The sequence below is a fragment of the Filicampus tigris genome, chromosome 4 (assembly GCF_054856515.1).
Source record: "Filicampus tigris isolate MCC_2025a chromosome 4, RoL_Ftig_1.0, whole genome shotgun sequence".
Taxonomy (NCBI): domain Eukaryota; kingdom Metazoa; phylum Chordata; class Actinopteri; order Syngnathiformes; family Syngnathidae; genus Filicampus; species Filicampus tigris.
Window position 1 is genome coordinate 19,522,656 of NC_141220.1, and position 19,401 is coordinate 19,542,056.

Below are 19,401 nucleotides of genomic sequence, written 5' to 3' on the forward strand. Positions count from 1 at the left end.
TAAACAATTCATTGTGATGCAGCAGACTCGGCTTGCATGCTTTCACTACAATGATCATCCATTCCTTTATATAAACACATACCGGTATTCAGATTTACAGTCTCAACCATAGCAAGAAAAAAAACCCAAAATAAAGAAGAATAGTATAGGGCTAATCAGTTTTGAAAATTAGCTAATTGCAAATATTTTCCTCCCTCAATATTGGAACTGAGATTCGTTTTCCACGTCTTTTAAACAAAAAAAAAAATGGCTGGTGACGAAGGCCACCAATCAGGGCAGAGCAGGGGAGAGCACCCACGCACACAACTTAAAACGGCCACGACACAACGTGGGCCATAACAGTATGGATTAGGGCCTGGCCAAAATTGATTTTTTAAGGCCAATTCCAATATTATTTGCCAGAATAAAATTCCAACAATCGATTAATCAGCCGATGAAAAATATATTTATACATATGACTAAAATGACGTCATATGCGGTCCCTTAGGTTAGAACATGCAACAACAAAGACATGAATTACAGGAGGAACATTTGAATGTTTTAGAAAAAATGGGAATTTTTTTTAAGTGTCATTATCTTAACGTGTTAATGTGGAAGATGAATCAGCCCCCCCAAAAAAGCCCAGTTTTTGCTGGTTTGAAAAGGACTAAACAAGCCGATTAAGTCGGGTGACCAATTAATCGATCAGGCCCTTGTATGAATAATATTTTATTCAGCCTTCATTTGTAGACACCCATTTCAGTTCTAATACTTTCATGTCATCCTAGAGAGACCTTGTGTTTTGAGCATTGTCTTTATCAAGTCAGATGTAGCTCTTGCACTGAAATCTGAAAAATATATACCCATAATATTGTCAGCCTCACCAAGGTCCTATCATACAATTTGGTTTGAATGTACAGCAAAAGAAACAGCACTCAAAATTCCAAAACATTCTTTAGAAAAAGTTTATTGGCTTTTAAAACCATTTAAAAATCTCACCAGTGAGTACTTTCCATTGAAAAAAAAAGAAGAAACAATGCGTTTGCAATATTAACAAGCTACTGTACATTAAGCAGTACACCAGACAACATCACAGAGGAGGGTATTTTTTTTTTTTCTTCTACTGGTAGAAATGAATTAAAGAATCGAACAGAATTGGAGCCGGGTCAGTCAAAGGTAAAATTACTGCTTGATGGAGCTCAGAAGAGGTGCGTTTCCTTCAATAAGAATTTGAATATCAGTGCCTTTTTGAAAAAAAAAATTACAGGAACATGTCTTCCCAACTGAACTTTGAGACATATGTAAAGAAAATAAAAAATCATCAGTAAAACAGTCATCAACGTAAGACAACAGAACAATGTTAACTTAGTAAACAGCAAACGACAGAAAGAGCTGACAAAACTGGCACTGCCTGTCTGGTTAACAGAACCTGCCCACATCACAGCAGACAGTGGTCACTGAGAATATACAAAGTACAACAGAAGACATCACACATGCGTGCGTACAATCATTTATCAACACAATGAGCACGTAGGTTTTTAAAGGTTTCTCCTAACGTTCCCCCCCCTCAATGCTTCATATTCTCATGTATGAGAACGCGTAAGAAATGTGTATCTCACTGAGATTAATGCACATTTTGCTACAAGACAATTAGTCATTTTCTGACAGTTAATTTCCTTACTCACCTTGTCATAAAAAATATTTTTTTTTTTTTATGTTGCGGGCGTTCGTTACATTTGTCCGTTATTAAGACATGGCAAAGGCGTGTGTCGTAAAAATTTAGTGCAATAATGTGAACCTCCGAAGTTTGTTGAAACATGAGCTTATGTTTTTTTTTCTTTTTTTCTTATCCAGTGTCTGCTGAAAGGCTTTGTCGCAAAAATGTTTGCAACCAGCTAACAGTATCACAACTTTTTTCCCCCCTCCTGTTCAAAGCACACGCCTTCTGCTTCTCCTCAAAAAGTCAACAAAAAAAAACAAAAAAATCAGCAAGCGAAGACCAGACAGCATTACTTTTACGACACTCTAAGCCAGAAATGTAACACACAACATACAGTATCTTGCCGACTATACATCTGTTAAGCTTGTTTTTTTTTTTTTCTTTTAAATGACACATACTAGCTATAATAATGGCCATATAATATAGTGTCCGGATACATCAAATCTCTATGTATCTATCCTATTTACAAATGGGAGCTTAAACATGACTTGTACAACATTGACAATTGCCAAAAACTCAAGTCGGCCTCTTACTGGATCACATAGTAGTGATGGTTTCAACATGCTTTTTGCAGGTCCATGGTTACTTGTCGGTTTGTGACCACGTCCCCAATATATATACTGTACATAGAATTTATCTAATTTAATCATTTTCCTTAGATGCAATAAAAGGTTTCCATGTTATCAATCCTGCTGGTTTTAACTAGGAGTGACCACGTCAAATAATCTCTTTTCCAAATCTTTGGTATGGAAATAAGGCTGGATCTCACATTTCATTCCAGAGACATCAAGTCGTGATTCCTCTTGACTTTTGTCGCTTAGCCTTCTCCAAACCGTTGATTTTTTTTTTTTTCCTTTTTATTCAAACATGCAAAAAAAAAAAAAAAAAAAAAAAAAAAACCTGAAAACCTAATGACGTAAATAAAGCGTGCCTGCCATTGGTTCTGTGACGGTATATCAAATTTTTCTAAATGCAGTAAGGTCACGCAGTGTCATCGCTAGCCTGTACACAAAAAAAAAAAAACCCAACTAATCTACGCTGTAACACTGCGAAACAAACAGATGAAGGAATAGTGCTGGAAATATCAAGAGTAACAGCTGCCTTGATATGACGAAGACGCTCTGGTTGGTTCTATCTTAACGTTAGTCTATGTACAGTCTCTCAAAAGATGGCATAAGGCCTTGGACATAAGGAATAAGGCAGCCAGTTGTTGATTCCTTTCAATGTTTAGTCCGTCAAGTGGCCTGGAATCCCATCGTGTCCCTACCGTTTCATCTACTCCCTTTAGAAGTTATTCAACAGTACGAGTTTAGGCTTTTGAGAAAGAAAAATGTCAACAATGCTCAGGCATCAATCAGTTCTCCACTGACTTGGTTTATGATAAAGTAGAAAGAACTTGTCAAAAATTCAGCACCTGGCAGCCTGAGTCGCTACCCTTTTTAATATCTAGATATGGCAGGCAAACGTCAAACAACCGACACCACCACCCGATTATTATTATCTACATTTGGTTGAAGTGCACACACGGAAAATAGTTTACAACATTTTTGGTGATGTCATATTGTGCCAAATTTCTTATCCCGTCTCCCTTCCAAGTGTTTGTTCAATATTGCATGTAATGATTTTGTTCTAACGCGGAAGATGTGTTTTTCTCCAAATGCTCACACGTCACATGCTGATGAGCCGCTTAAAACCTCTGCTTTCCTTCCAACGCTTTCATTGATTGCAGACACCGGCGGGAAATGGGAACGAAGGAGAAGAACGTTACCGGAACATCGGCAGAAAGAGAAGAGAGAGACAGAGAGAGGAAAGGGTAAGTAAGCCTGGCACTTTTTTTTTTTTTTTTTTTTTTTTTTTCTGGGAACAGAACCAACGGCCAAAGTCCGGACGAGTCCCAACGAACTGTAGTTTCAAAAAACAGATATACGAGATACGCACCAAACGAACGAGCGACACGGAACAAAAGTGGTAGAGAATCAAAGGATAAGCTCAGCCCAGCATCTCGACCGTGGTCGGCTGGTCTTTGCTCTCCAGCCAGTCGAAGCCAGAGTTCACAGTATCACTGCATATCTGCTGAAATAGCGGGTCGTTCTTCAGTTCTTCCAGTGTTGAGTCTTCATATTGTTCCTGCTGCTGGTTGGGGTCGAACAGCAGATTGGTGTCCAAGGTGTTAAGGTCGGTGATGCTACTGGACAGATCTGTGGTCAGTCGAATGTCGTTTGAAAAGTCGGACGCCACCGCGTTAAGCTCCGAGGCCACCTGGCCCACCAGCTGGGAGCTGGGGTTGAGGGTGTCGTCGCCCAGCAAGTCCTTGACGGTGTTGTTGAAATCCAGCTGCTGCTGCTCGTCCTCCGCCTCCTGCCGCGTCTGCACGGCGATCTCCTGGAGCTGGCGTTGCTGGTCCGGCTCACCGGCGCCCTCTTGCGCTTGGCCGTCGGCGGCCGAGAAGCTCGCTCGCTCCCCGCCGGCATTGGCGAGGTAGCCGCGCCGCTGGAGCTCGAAGGCAGCCGGGCCGGAGGCGACGGCCAGCGAGGTCTGGTGCGACGTTCCCACGGCGAAGGCCGGAGTCGTCTCCAGGATCTGCGTCAGATTCATGCGCGCCGTGTAGTTAGACGGGAGGTTGTTCACCCCCAGCCCGCGGACGGACTCGTCTCCGTCCGCTTCCATCTTGCTGAGGAGGACGTTGGTGATTTTTGCCGTGTTGCTCGGGCCCTGCACGGGCAACAACTCGCTCTGCATCATGATGCTCAGCGGCACGGACTGGCTGCGTTGGACCATGCTGCGGACGGAACTGGCGGATTGGGTGTCGGACAGGATGCTAAGCACTTCGGAAGTGATGGCCGAGTTGAAGGGCGAGACCGCGGCCAGGGTGGCGCTGGAGCTATTGGCGGCGGCGGAGGGGGCCCCGCTCTGAGGGCCGGTGTTGCCGCTGGAGTTCCTCTGGCGCACCGCGGGGCTGACGCTGCGGCAGCGGAAGGTAACCGACGCCGAGGAGGGCGCCGCCTTGCTGTCCAGCGGGGCGGGCACGGCGAAACTCTCCTGTTTAGCCGGAGCGGTCGCGGCGGCTCCTTGCTGCTGTGGCTGCACGGGCGAGATCGGCGTCAAAGGGCCGAAATGAGCGGAATCCGGCCTGGACTGAGGTTGAAACGACTGGCCGGGAATCGCGAAGGCGTGCGGCTTGCGGAACTGGTCGTCAACCAGGTCTTGGTAGCTAGGCAGGATACCGATGCTATGGTTGGACAAAGGGCCGGCGGAATTGCTGTTGTAGCGGTTGTTGATCCACTCCAGTTTGGCCTTGTCGGGGTGCGTCGCCATGGGCCTCTGCATGGGCTTCACGGGGCTGCTGGAGACGATGCTGGCGTCGTGGTAAGCGGTGATGCTGGAGTTGATGGGCGTGAAGGCAAAAGGGTTCCGGCACTCCACCGGGCTCGGGGGAACGCTGCTGCTGCAGTTGGACAGCGGCGTACTGATAGGGGTGTGGCGACCTAGCGCGCCGTCCACGGGCGTGACGGGAGCCATGCGGGAGCAGGGGCTCTCTCTTGTCAGGCTGTGGCTAAGGGTCATCTCAGAGGTAGGGGTGGGCGTCGGGGTCGGCGTGGGGGTCGGCGTGGGAGTCTGGACGGGAGTGGTGCTGCTGTGGGCCGAGTGGTAGAAAGACGCGCCGGCCTGGTGCGCGTTGAGGGCGGAACTTTGGTTGCCGGCCGGCTGGCCTTGGAGAGAAACGTCCACGCAGCTGCCAAAAAGACCCTTCAGCTTCATCTGCTCCTCCATCTGGACCAGCTCCTCCACGATGCTGTCCTGCGTCATGTCGTCGTCGTTGAACGGGAAGTAGTCCATGTTGGGCTGAGAACCGGCAAAGTCGACCATCTCCTGGGCGAGGACGAGCTGGCCTGGGGTGTCGGAGGGCTGGGCTATGATGGACAGCTGCTCCGCAGGGCCTTGTTTGCGTTCCGCCGCTATCTGCGAGTGCTTCCGGAGCTCCTCGAGCGGACCCTCCTCCCATATTGTGCTCTTGAGTTCGCTCATCACAGAGGCATTGTGCGCTCCTGAGTTGTTTGGGACGGCGCGGGTCTCCGTGGTGATTTGCTGTAACAAGGCCTGGTCGGACGTGCCGGCCGCTTCGCTGCTGACGTCGGCGCCGAGGGAACGGTCTTCCCGTTTCACCGTCAAGGCCTGCGGTTTGACGACGGTCGGGGAGCCCCGAACGATGTGGGCGACGGGCGAGTCGGAGAGCGCCAGGATCTGCGCGGGGCCGACCGCGGTGGGTTTCGCCGTCACTTTGCACGGGGCGCTTTCCGGTCGGGCTGGAGTTCCCGGTCGTGGGATCCTTTTCACTGCGGCGCTGATGCCAGGTTTGGGATTTGGGTCAGCTGCAGCGGGCGGCTGCTGAGATATAAAAACTCTCTTTACAGGAATAACGTGAGAATCTCCGGAAGGGCCCGTGCGTTTCCTGGGACTCTTGGCATCCGCGCAAGGGTCTTTTGAAGCCGCAATACTGATCGAGGAACCGCCGAGTGACACGTTGCCAATGGAGTTGTGATTCTCAACGGTCAGGTACAAGGTGCTGTCATGGCAGTTATTGTTATTGCTGTCCTGAATCCCAGCCACAGCTAGCGAGGTGGAATGGGAGATTGAGTCGCTCCTCATCCTCACGACCCTGTCTGGTCCCGGAGAACACTTAACAGAGAAGCTTGGCTCACTAGCAGCCCGGAATTTTGCCACTCTCTCCTCACCGGCGGCAAGGCCAGTCTTCTCCGCGCCGGAGACGGCGCTGCTGTAGCTTCCGGCTTCAGACGCCTTGATGTCAGCGGAGGGGGTCAAACTGGAGGCAACGGCTCTGACCGCAGCGGTCAGGCTCGCGCCTTGTGACTCTTCCATGGTGGACGTCGCGCCCATTCCGGCCGAGGCGGGGCGCACGACGGTGCTGCTGGTAGTGCTGCTGCTGCTGCTGCTGCTGCTGGGAGCTAGCGCGATGGCCGTCATCTTGACCACATTGACCGAGCTGACGTGGGGAGTGGGCATCACAGTTTTGATGGGGCTGTTGGTAATGAGCAGAGTGGGAGGGGATCGTAGTGTGATGGCACTGGTGGCGGAGGGCTTGGGCAGGATTTGAGCGTACCGGGTGCCGTGACGTGCCAAGCGGTCAGCTACGGGACTCGCTGGGATATTCTGTGGGGTTTTGGGGGACTGTTTAAGCGACTGGGTGACCACTAAGTTCACAGGCAGCACTTTTCCCTCAGTTGTCCCGACAGGGCTCGGAGAAGTCATTAGCTGCCTGCTTCTCTGCACCTGGCAGAACAACAAAAGACAGTGGTATCTTGACTGACTTCATTTTACTTGTGTATAAAATCCAAACTCCTTGATGAAATTAATTGGAATTCAATTAATCTGCCGCCCCCCCCCCCCCCCCCAAAAAAAGAGATAATATTTTTTTCATTATATTTTTAAATTAAAGCTTATTTTTATACTCTTGCATTGAGTTAAACCAAATTCAGGCCTGTTTTACTGCCGCTTCCCCCCTGTCCGTCCGGTTAGTCTCTGTGTGAGCATCTTTCGTTGCAGCTGACAGTAAAGAATTGTTAGTTTCATTTTCCAACGGTAACCTACCGTGACTGGGCTGGGCACAGCTGCTACTACGATGCCGATGGTGGGCTGAGGGGACAGCAGAGCGGGGCTGCCGCAGGGGAGGGTCGGGCCGGGGGTGCTGGCCTCCGTTCGTTTGACTTGCGCGTCGCTGGGTAAAGGAGAGTGGAGCTTCTGCTCTTGCTGCTTCTTCTGGATCTTTCGCTGCAGTTGCTGCTTTGCATCGACAGAGGGGGAGGGCAGGGTCTTCACCTGGGGCTGGAAGGAGTTGGCCTCGGCTGTGGGCACAAATGCAGAGGCAGGTGTTGGCGTCTTCATGCCTGGGAAAAATAAAAAATAAAAATAGTATTATAACAGAAATAATTAAGAACAGATAATCCAATCTTCTTCAAAGTCTCATACAATTCTCAATGACAACATCTTTTAACATTATGCTTAAAAAACACATAAATTAACAAAACACAATGTAAACGTGGCCACTTGGGGAAATACCGGAGCACACACACATTATGTAATAACAATAACAATATGTTTTTATCTGCAGTATCTGTTTTTCCTGTCTACAAAACAGTACCATAGTCTGTTTTAAGAGATATTAAACAGTTTGAATGTGGTAAAAAGGTCAATAGAAATAGAAAACAAGAAAAGCATGAACACAATGTAGCACTCAGCAATTCCAATTCAAATCACAGCTATTCAAATTCAAAGTCAATGTGACCCAAAAATAGCAACAACAAATCAGGTTTCTATTGACTGTTATTAATTGGATTTTTCTTTTTTACATATACAAATAGACAAAACATTATGACTATTTTGCACAACCAAATGCATAAAACACAATGTTTTTATAATCTTAGCACTATACCTGAGCAAGCAGATTACTATTGCATGACTGCCACCTACGGCTCAAATGCAACCGTGAACTGTTTTGAATGCCATTAAACAAGGAAAGAAGTGGCATCAATAACTACTAAAAACAGCACAACACATAAACATTTATTTATTGTACTAACTTAACCAATCATGGAGTGTTTTTTTTTTTTATGGTTAAACCACACACACATGCACATCTCACACATCGTGGGATCCAACTAAAACTGTCTTAGCTAGGGCTGCTCGATAATGAAAAAAATATGAATCATGATTATTTTGGTAATACGTAATTGAAATCACGATTATTCAAACGTTCATTGATTTTTTTGGGGGTTGTGCAAAACAAGAAAATGTTTAAATGTAAAAAATATAAAGACAAGTACATTTCTTTGAAACAGTACGTAAGCTCCTCTTGGACCAAACAAAATTGAACAAATTCGTTATTAAATAAGGTGCAAATGTATAAATTCAAGTATTATTTCCTTGTGTAAACAAACATAGTGCGTTGGATATGTATGTACATATTAATAATCGTTTTTTACGATTATGCCAATTTTGTAATCATGGGGTATAATAATCGTAATTGTAACCGAATTACGATTAATTGCACAGCCCTAGTCTTGGCAATAAAAAGCAGACGATGAATCCAATGTACCTCCTGATGCAGTTCAATTTCAACGTGTTTCTTTAAAAACATGTGGGCACGGCCTTTGAATCAATTGTGTTCCGCTTTTTTGTTCATTCACAACTCGCAAGCAGGTCTGATCATCCATACCTGTTGTGGGTGTTCCCGTCATAACAGTGAGCGCAGCCATGGACTTGGTACCGATATAGTGGCTATTCAGCAGGAAACGCGCCAGATCCTCCACGTTGTCAAACTGACGACTCAGGACTTTTTGGGCCCACTCGCACACCAAACCACAGGCTGCTGACCTCATTTCATCCTCAGCACTCGGGGACTGTCCGGCCGGCTCCATCAGTTCACACTGAAAGGGAAACAGAGCAGACGGCAGGTGAGTGAAGGAACACGTCACACTATATGTGCCTTAATGGAGAAGAACGTACCCCATCGCCTGATTTCTGCAGATCCAAGTTGGGTAATGACGGCATGTGAACAAAAGCTTTCTTTCGTAACCCGCTATAACAGTATGTTGGAAGGAGTTAAGGTTTGCAAAACATTTTAAGGTAGTTGATGCGATTTTTGTTATGAAATTCTACTCGGCTCTACCCCATTCTCCTTTTCTCTTTACTTCAAGCAAGCTGTGATCTACTGGGGAAAATCTGCCACAAATAGGACTTCTAAAATAGAAAAGCGTTTAATAAAGCCTTCGTGACCTCATTCGGGCCATGAGTGAGCTGGAGGAAGAAAGACGATGCCTGGACAAAATAAATTGTCAGCGCCCTCAGATGGTCAATTATATAATGTTTTTTTTTCCCACTAAACTAAACCGACTCACTAAACCACTAATTAATCTCAAATGCATCGGGTTGATTACGGAATTAATTCATCCTGAAATGTAATTCATTGAAATCAGTGCTCAAAGTAATTTTATGGAATTTGGAGATGAAGCAACTGGGAAAAATTGTTAAAAGGATATTTGGATTTTCCTCTCATCCCGAGTCGACGTGCCTTCATGTTGGGAAAGACATTCTTCATGATCTTCCCAAAGTCTGCTGCACTCAATGGATTGTAGCCGAGATTGTCACAATAGCTCCTGCAAAAGATCAAAAGCAGTACCTTCAGGGAAAAAAATGTCTTTTATTTGACCTGGCAGCTGTGTTCAAAGTCAAAAGACATTAACTGGGGTCACTTGTTCCCAAAATGTAAATTGGACCAGAATCATACAGATTTGGATATACGAGGTCCTGAAAGGTACATAAAACAAAAAAGGTCCTGGAAGGTGCTACAAGGAGACGCATTTAGTTCGCCCACGGTGATGCTTCCATTTCAAATATTGCTCAGCAATCGTTTGTGATAGTCGGACCGGACTGATGATCAGTATCAGCTCTGAAAAAAACGATATCAGTCTATCTCTATTTCTCATGCTGCAATTTAATCGCAGAACTATGAGAATAAATTTAAAATATATATTAAAAAAAAAGGGATTGTAAATCTAAAATGTTTCCTTTAATCTTGTAATATTATAGATTCATTAAAAAAACCTGACTTATTCCTGCAGGATTATGACTTTTTGATGATTATTTATTAAAAAAAAAAATTGTTTACTATAATTCTTGAAGCCAAGGCGAAATTCAACAACTGATCATGTCAATGATTTCTCACTATAATTAGGAAACGGGCAAATATCAATATGCAACACTTCATTTCAAAAAATCTCTGCCAGTGTTTATATTTCCAAATGACCACGTCTTCAACATTCATAGAAAAGCAGAGCTATTTTTAGAACAGGCCTGCGGGCTACTCACGCGGTCCTTGGGGGCTACCTGGTGCCTGGTATTTTTATGTTGTAAACCACACAGAGGGTGAAGGGGGAGGGGGAGCCCTGCTCAAGGGTACCTCAACACTAATCAGGAGGCAGACTAGCATCTCTCTGATTTGCCATTTTTATTTTGTTCACGACTTGATACGTGGCCCTTCTGTTTTAAGTACTCTTGTAATTTGAACGTTGATTTTTTTAAGAAATGCTGTTGTCTTAAAGTAGAAATCAACCCCAACATTTTTTTCAAGAATATGTTGCCAGCAGGCCCACTAGCTGAAACACAGCATTCTGATTAATATTGCGTTGGTGGAACATGAGTTGAGTAGCAAACTCCACCCCTTTTTAGCCATCTCAGGGGGCGGCCATTTTGTCACTTCTGTCGAGTGAAAATGACATCATAACTGCTCAGGGCCCAGGTAACGACCAATCACGGCTCAGCTTCAGAAAACAGGTAAGCTGTGTTTGGTCGTTACCTGAGCCCCGAGGGTGTGTGATGTCATTTTCAGTCGACAGAAGTGACAAAATGGCCGCCCCCAGAGATGGCTAAAAACGTGTGTCTTAACTCTTATTCCACAAACGCAATATTTATCAGAATGCCTTGTTTCAACTAGTGGGCTTGCATAGGAAATATTCCTGAAAAAAAATATGTTTGGGTTGACTTCCCTGTTAGTCTTTTGTTTAAATACAGTTATTGCCTTTGGTAACAAAATGAAACACAAATTACCACTGTTAAACCAGATATTTGAATGTGGTGTGGTGGCACATTGGCTATGATCCTCAAAATCACACTCACTTGTATTCATCGTACACTTCCTGTTTGGGGAGGGATGTCTCCGGGTGCTCTTCTAGGTGATTCCGTATCCAGTTGAACGCGTACATCTGCTGAGTGCGACTCGACGACATGGAACTCTGATCGCTGTCGTGGCGCAAGAGGAGAAAGCAAAGTGGTGAGGCGGTGTCCTCCGCTAGGACGCATCATTGCTTGTGAAGACAGAAACTTGAATACCATAATCCAGGAGTGGACGACCCCCTCTCATTCTCAGTCCAATTGGGCACAATTTGGGGGTTGGGGTGATGAATAGATATGGGGAAACAAATGAAACACAGACAGCTAGGTATAGCAAAAGTCTACATATATCAATGTTTTAGTTAATAACACAGCTGGCATGAACGCGTGATCATCCCCAACAATATCACAAAGCAAATCAGAAAAAAATGAAGGCTGCAAATTTCTCTTTCCGATTTTTTGGAGCGTCTGTGATGGAGCAGAGGATCGTTTTAGACAAGCAATGAGACAGCAGTGCCAAAAATGTCATCATGAGCCAAGCAGACGAGGAAGCATCGGCGAGAAAAATGGAAAACCTTGATCCGAGTGTGCTTGTTTTTGCTTGAATGTGAAATAAGAGGAGTACCTTTTATCATTGCCACTGCTTGGACCAGAAGGCAACTTAAGGTAGAGGTAGAGCTTTTCAATGTCTGTAAACTTCTCAACATCTTGCTGTGAAAACAACAACAACAACAACAACAACAACAAAAGACAAAGCTGATGAGATCAATGCAGCTGTTTGTGACAAGGGTGAGAATAACTGCTTTAAAACTCATTTTTAAATGTACTATACTAAATGATCATAGAAGATAGTCCTGGTCAAATAATGTCATGATGACGGCTAATGTCATGTCATCGAGGTTATTTTAACTTATTCATTGCCAGACATTTTCAGATCGTATTTTACCCAAACGTTTGAAAAAGAAAATTGAAAAAAATATAAATAAGTCCCTGGGACTGAATGGCTGGACTGTGAAAAGACAAATAAATACGTCAATGGCAGTGAATGAGTTAATTAGATATCAGCCGATGGGCAGTGAATGAAAACACAGTTTTGTACCGAAAGTGGTTCCCGAACTACTCATCTGAGCACTTAATTACAGATGCTATGCTTTTTTTTTTTTTTTTTTTTTTTGCACTGGCCACTTTAAAATCCTACTTAGGAAGAAGAGCTGGGCATGTGGGCTTTCTGTTATTTTGATGCAATTTGGCATCACTGTGGTGACAAATCCTGATGACTTAGTGGATGTGACACTCAACAGAAGAGTCACTGACAAATTACACATGACAACCTTTGAGCTTCGGCAGTTTCTCAAATGGGCCGAAGGAATTTTGGTTTGCAATTGTGGTATACAATCACCAGCAGCAACGGTAAGTTCCAGTGCGAGAAATTACAAACTGTACACAAATAATACATTTAGCCCCTCATACGGCAAATAACCCCATTTGATAACTTTAGTTGTGATGGATGTCACAGGCCTAGAACAGGCGTCATCAACATGAGTAGCCTGCGGGTCTGTTCTAAAAATAGTTCACAACTGATGGGGCATTGGGATTTCCTAAGAATGTTGTAGAACATTTGCAAATTCACTGATAGAAATAAAGTGTTGCGTACTGATATTTGTTTCCAGCCTTGTTGAACCATTTATAATTATTGTGAGAAATCATCAACATAAGCGTCTCCACATACAGTAGATGAATATCATAAATTATGAATAGAAACGTATAAGTAAAAGTAATTTGAGGAAATGTGTTATTTCAGAAGTATGTACTGTATCTCAGGTATTCGAGGAGTAGCTCTCAGTTTCAAAAAAGGTCGGCGATCCATGTGTTTTCTCACAGCCAATCGAAAAATGTATACCATGTTAATTCTTTTTCTTAATTGATGTCATTTGCAGTTAGATAACCAACTCTAGCTTCTGTGGGTGTGTACAAAACAAATTCAAAGAGCTCATTCATGTTTGCCAAAGCAGCTTAGCTAATGAAGATGTTGGCATCTGTGCAATGTGCAGTGTCATCATTTATTGAGCCAATATTTGTCAAGCTTAAGGATCATGACTGTTTTTTTTTTTTTTTTTTTTTGACTTCCAAAGGAGGTTTAAAGTGAAATAAACCCTCTGGGGCACAATTTGTGCTGTCTGTGTGCTTAACGAGGACTCATCCCGCCAACCTGAATCTGTCAAACACCCGTTACCCTCGCCGAGTTCAACAACAGCCTCCTTAAATGAAAGAGACAAAAACCTTCTTAAGTAGCTTTGATATGACGTGTATGTGTGATACACTGCTAAATTCACAACAAATCACTCTGATGTAAATTACACACTGAAGGTTGTTCTTTAAAATATTCTAAGATCAAGTATTTGATAGGCAGTATTTTAGAATAACAGTGTCTATTTTTACAGCACTGTGAAGAATTCTGCACGGCACCTTTAGTATGTTTGTCGGCTACAGAGCTGAATGATTTTGAAAAATACCCCCCCCCCTCCATCAATATTAAGATTGTGATCCAATAGGAATTTTTTTCAGTCCCACTCTGTCCCTCGTCAGTGACAGCTAAGCAGACAAGCAGACAAATAAAATGAAAAGTACAAACAACAGACACACACGCACAGCGTGGTGATCGGTGAAATAAAAACAATATGGGTCACATCATTACGTCTGTGGGACCGAAAAGTATACAACAGTTTAAAAAAATTTTTTTTTTTTTGTTATTTGGCTGCGCGCCAGGAGTGCGTGTGACGTGGTAACATCAAGTCTGTTCTCAACGCCGTTTGGCTGGCTCGGACCGACCGGGTGGGCCTGAAATACCGGAGATGGGGGATTCGAGTCATATGACTTGACTCAAAAAAAAACTGTAATTATCAATATTGACTGAAATGAAATACATTTTCCAGTCATATTGCCCTACTAGGCACATCATGTTTAAAAAGCTGTTTATTTAATCTTTATATACCTGTTTATTTGACTTTTCCATAGTTGCGTTGACTTACTACATTTAAGTATTAAATGTTAAAATAAAATTACCCAAACCAACCGACCAAAATAAACATGAGGTTTTTTTTGGGCTTTGTGATTTTTAAAATTGCATTGTATTACATTGTGACATCAACTTTAATTCAATTAATTATTCATGCATTTTGCCAGCAAAGCTTGGAACTTCAAAGGTTAAACGCGCCTATTGTCGTACGACTTCAGATACCCTCTGACTGTTCTGTGCTTTTCTTTGCTTTTTTTTTGTGCTTTTTTAACAACACTCCAAAGAGTAGCCTCATTAAGTTTAAAGCATTAAGACCGAATGTTGTCAATACAAGGGGACTTACTATGTAAAATTGACTTTTTAATGGATTGTAAACTAATAGTTGGGTCTTTGGAGTGCCTGCCCACCCATCAAGCGTGAAATTAAACAACCGAGTAAATCTTTTGTTATCTGCCTACTTCTGAAAATGAACCTTTGAGTGAGACGCTCTCCACTTTCGCCTCACCGTTACGTAACACGAGGCTAATTAAGAAAATAAGCAACCCCGCAGTAAATCTCTCCATCCTTGACATGGTGATCAGTGAAATATAAATAAACAATATGGGGCACATGTCATTGCGTCTGTGGGACCGAAAGGTATACAACACTGTTTTATTTTTTATTTATTTGGGTGCGTGTGAGGTGTGCGGCACCTGACGTGTGACATGGAACCGGTTAAGTCCGTTCTCGACGCCGTTTGGCTGACTCGGACCGACTGGGACCACGTGGGCTGGCTAAATATGCAAACGGAAACTTTGTAACTGTTAGGTGATGCCCAGCTCTGAAACTGGCCAGGCCAGCAGACTATCCAAAGGGAAGATGTATTTTCGGGTTGTAGACAAAGCTATGTAGCTAACAGCATGTTTCAATTTTGCTGGATAACCACTGATGCAAACAAAGGTGCTCGAGTATTTATATAGTGGAGGCAGGGGGACTCCAAAGTGCGTCACTTGGCACCATTTTAGCCACGCTTTAAGAGGAAGTCAACCCCAAAATTTTCTTTACAATAATACCTTGGGCCCCGCTAGTCCAAACACGGCATTCTGATTGATTGTGTTTGTGGAATATGAGTTAAGCAGTAAAATCCACCCGCTTTTGTCCATCTCATCGGGCGGCCATTTTGTCACTTTCTGTCGAGAGTAAATGACATCACAGTTACTCAGGGCTCAGTAATAACCAATCATGGCTGTGCTTCAGAAAACAGGTGAGTTGTGATTGGTTGTTACCTGGGCCCTGAGCAACTGTGATATAATAATTTTTTTAATAGCGAAGAGCCATGGATCATTGACGGCCATTGAAATGCATTGAGGGGAAAAAAAACTGCATTATAATGTTTTTAATTAATCAGCCCATTAGTTGGTCATCTGTATTTTTTCCTGCCAAAAATCAGCATCAGCATTGGCCCCAAAAAAATCCATATTGGTCTGACTCCCAGATGTTCCGCTGTTGTGTTTGCAGCAATATGCAGACAAAAAAATCAAATGGCATTCTGGATACTCACCAATATGCTGTCCACTTTTGACTGTACAGATTTGCTGCAACGAGAGAGACAACAAAATAAATATTGGATTGCAACAGCTATGTGTTTTCATACTGTTATTTTACTTTGTGCTACATACGTATTACAAACCAAGATTGTGTTTTAGTCCAATTAGTGATATACTGTAACAACTAGTAAGCCACTTTTCAAAAGACCAGCTAACTACAAATATGATGAACCAATGTTGAGCTAGTTTGTCCACTTAAAAACACAAGAAAACAGAAAAATGATGCACAGTTCAAAAACAACAGTATTAGTCTAACTATAATTACTTGTGAATAAGAAATGTAACCAAATAATGAAGCCACTGTTGGTGAATCTCAACATTTATTTACATCACGTCCATTCAAGGAGGTCATGTAGATTTTTTTTCAATGTTTGGGTGCACTTATCAAGAGTCCAATAAGTGCGCACAATCAATTTATGAGTCAAACACAACATATTATAATCATTCGAGTGTGTTATCTTCCCAAAAACAGAATACTGATTCTTCTTCTATCATCACTTATAAACAACCATTTTAGTGCAGAGCCAGAAAAATTGTCTCCCTGAGAATGATAACAGCAGATAGCCCATTTTTTGTCTGTCATGGTAAACTGGAAAAATCAATATATAAAATAATTTTAGCCCAATAAATGACATGCATTGGCGTAACAAACAACAGGATGAGAGTTGTACAGTTGTGAATTTACTGCCCTTTGTTCTGCGCCAGTGTTCACACAAACAACATTCAGGGACAGCGTGACGGCATCGACGACACACCGAATCACCTATGTTTTGCGTCATGCAGTATGTTTATTTTTTTTTATTTTATAGTGTGATTCATGTCATGTCAAACTGCAATGTAGCATATTGAGAGCTGTTTCTAATGTTCTGACCCTCTTACCTCTCAATATGATGATACACATGTTGTAAAGTGATTTTATTTACATGAATCTTAAGGGTAGCATAAGGGAGGAGTGCATTGATGAACGTGTTCAATTCTGAAGCTGATCCAATGGAGATTTTTTTACGGGAAGACATCTTGACAGAAGTCTGAACGAATTTTTTTTGGGGGGGATGTATATCTAATGCCTCAGCAGTAAGACAATTATGCACACAAAACATCAAATCACTGGCAGAATCCTCGCATCTGCGAATGCATCACTTTTCAAGAAAAGAAACGGCATGTTTGTTGCGTATTTAACATTGACATTAGTAATTTATATTCACATTGGTAAATGGGAGCAAGCCATTTTCAACTAAATAACAACAACAATACCGATTTGTGTAAAATTATTAAATTTAACAGATTTGGACTTGGGAGGTTTTCACCTGACGCCAACGAAATACAAGAAAAACACTGCAAAAACGAACCAATCTTAAATATCACCATTTCTTCTTATCAGGCAGTTGCATTTCACTTGCTTCAAGCATTTTCCTCCTTAAAATCTTTATAAGGTATTATAACTTGTTACTAAGATTACCATAATTATTTGAGTGCAGCAATATAAATAGCCAATTTTAAAACAGTGATTTTTTTACAGACTTGATTTATTTGTTTGAAGAAATCTTGCAAACTCAAATGTTCCTTTTCTACTGGAAGACATTTTTTGCTTAAACTAAACTATATTCCTCATGACCTTTTTTTTTCTCTCATTTAGTGAAACTCAGATTGTGCAGTGTAGTAACGGCGAACACTGTCCGCTCTATGATAGGTAATGACTGAAGCAGGGAGTATTACTATGTACTACACTGCTACACTCGGTGGTAATTAAAAGGCATCATACACGGAATGCAAATCTCCTGAAGAGATGTTTTATTCCAGATGTTGCACTTGGCCGTGACACCTGTCACCAGCCCCACGGGTAGACTGTCATCGGTAACATGGCCTCCCGTGGCTCCATGCTAATGATGCGAGCTACTACTACTGACGAAGACGACGCTGAGGTGTTTTTTTTTTTCATGCAAACATCCAGCAGCCAGTTCAGCTCCGCTCTCTGCTGTCTCATTTCCGTGTAAATCGTGCCAACACGTTGTTTATTCGCAGCGTTTTGTGCAGCTAGTAGATGCGCTAATGACGGAGCTAGCGTGGGGGAAAAAATGCCAAGACACCGCAGATAAATCGGGCTTTATTCCCATCCTTACCAAATTGAATTCTTGATTTTAAACTGTAACGCGTTCGCTTCGGGTCCCTGGAGTCCCGGCACCAGCGCTGGAAGAGAGCCGAGTCCCGAGGCAGGCTTCTGGTCAGCTTGTTGTTGATCATCAGCCATCACGGTCGGAGGGGTGGTGGGGGAGCTTTAACAAGCAGGCCGCATCCCCGGCAGAGCACAGCGCCGCACCAGACCCACCGCACCGCTGGCTGGGGCGGCCTCAGGCAGCTAGGGTAGCCCGCCACAGAGCATGGTGCCTACAAACACTGGGCAGCGGGAGGGGGGAAAGCCAAAGGAAAAGAAGGAGAAAATACGGAGGTCGGCCATGCACCAGGCATTTCGCAGAGGTCCCTCCGCTACCTCCAATAGCACGCCTGCAGCAGCCAGCGGCAGCCGAGGACGAGCTGCCTGCGTCAGGTTGAACGCCGATAACCAAATCCGACCGGAAATATTACTGATTCGTCCCTACAAAATAAGATCTATGTAATGCTAGGTTATAGCAGTGCCTAGTTAGCTCCATATCCTTAAAGCGATACGTGGGTAAGTACAAGTATCTTAAACAAAAAATAACTGTGGTAGACGTAAAAGTAATCTCGTAAAATATTACTTGAGTCAGTCTTAAAGCAGGGGTCACCAACATTTTAAAACTGAGGGCTGGCTCTACAAGTTACTTTGAGTAAGTCTTAAACCAGCGGTCGCCAACATTTTTAAAACTGAGGGCTCAGTCTGCAAGTTACATATACACTTCTGAAATAAGAAATTTGCTCACATCATCTCCTTATCGCCGTTGTGCTTGCTAGCTTGCTTGGGCAAGACACTTCACCCACCTTGCCTGCAGTGTCACTCATATTGAAGTAATGCTGGGTGTGAATGTATGTTAGTTGGTGGCCGGAGGGGCCGTAGGCACACACTAGCAGCCACGACTCTCTGTCAGCCTGCCCTGGGACATCTGTGGCTACATACGTAGTTTACTACCACCAGAGTGTGAAAATTACGTCTTATTGGTGATCTATTTTCAGACCAGGCCCGCACTCCTCCGCACAGGTACTCCTTGGGGTCTACCATGTTGGTGACCCCTTTTTTAAAGTGTCTAAAATGTGCTGTAGTTATCAAACCAAGTAATTTTCTGATTTACAGTAGCTAGCTTTTGATTACATGATCCATAACTGATGACTTGAGCTACAAGTGTAATTTGATTCAAAATAAAATCTTGTGTAAAGTTACCTGCTAGGTAGACAGCACTAGCAGGCTGGTTAGCGGAGCCATAGCAAGCCTGTAAATGATGCTT

General features: G+C 43.4%; 1 protein-coding gene across 2 annotated transcripts; it reads right to left on the minus strand.

Moving 5' to 3' along the window:
* Positions 1–928: 928 nt before the first annotated feature.
* rfx7b (regulatory factor X7b) lies at positions 929–18,525 on the minus strand. Of its 2 annotated transcripts, XM_086028219.1 has the most exons (10): positions 18,106–18,525; positions 15,940–15,973; positions 12,008–12,094; positions 11,603–11,640; positions 11,390–11,512; positions 9,751–9,870; positions 9,221–9,302; positions 8,931–9,141; positions 7,307–7,602; positions 929–6,988 (listed from the first exon to the last, which is right to left on the minus strand). In XM_086028219.1, the coding sequence occupies exons 1-10, from the start codon at positions 18,231–18,233 to the stop codon at positions 3,689–3,691; spliced, it is 4,419 nt and encodes a 1,472-aa protein (XP_085884345.1). In that variant the 5' UTR covers positions 18,234–18,525; the 3' UTR covers positions 929–3,688. The 2 variants fall into 2 exon arrangements, with proteins under 2 accessions (XP_085884345.1, XP_085884346.1); XM_086028220.1 differs by lacking the exon at positions 11,603–11,640 and having other exon boundaries at positions 12,009–12,094.
* Positions 18,526–19,401: the final 876 nt, after the last annotated feature.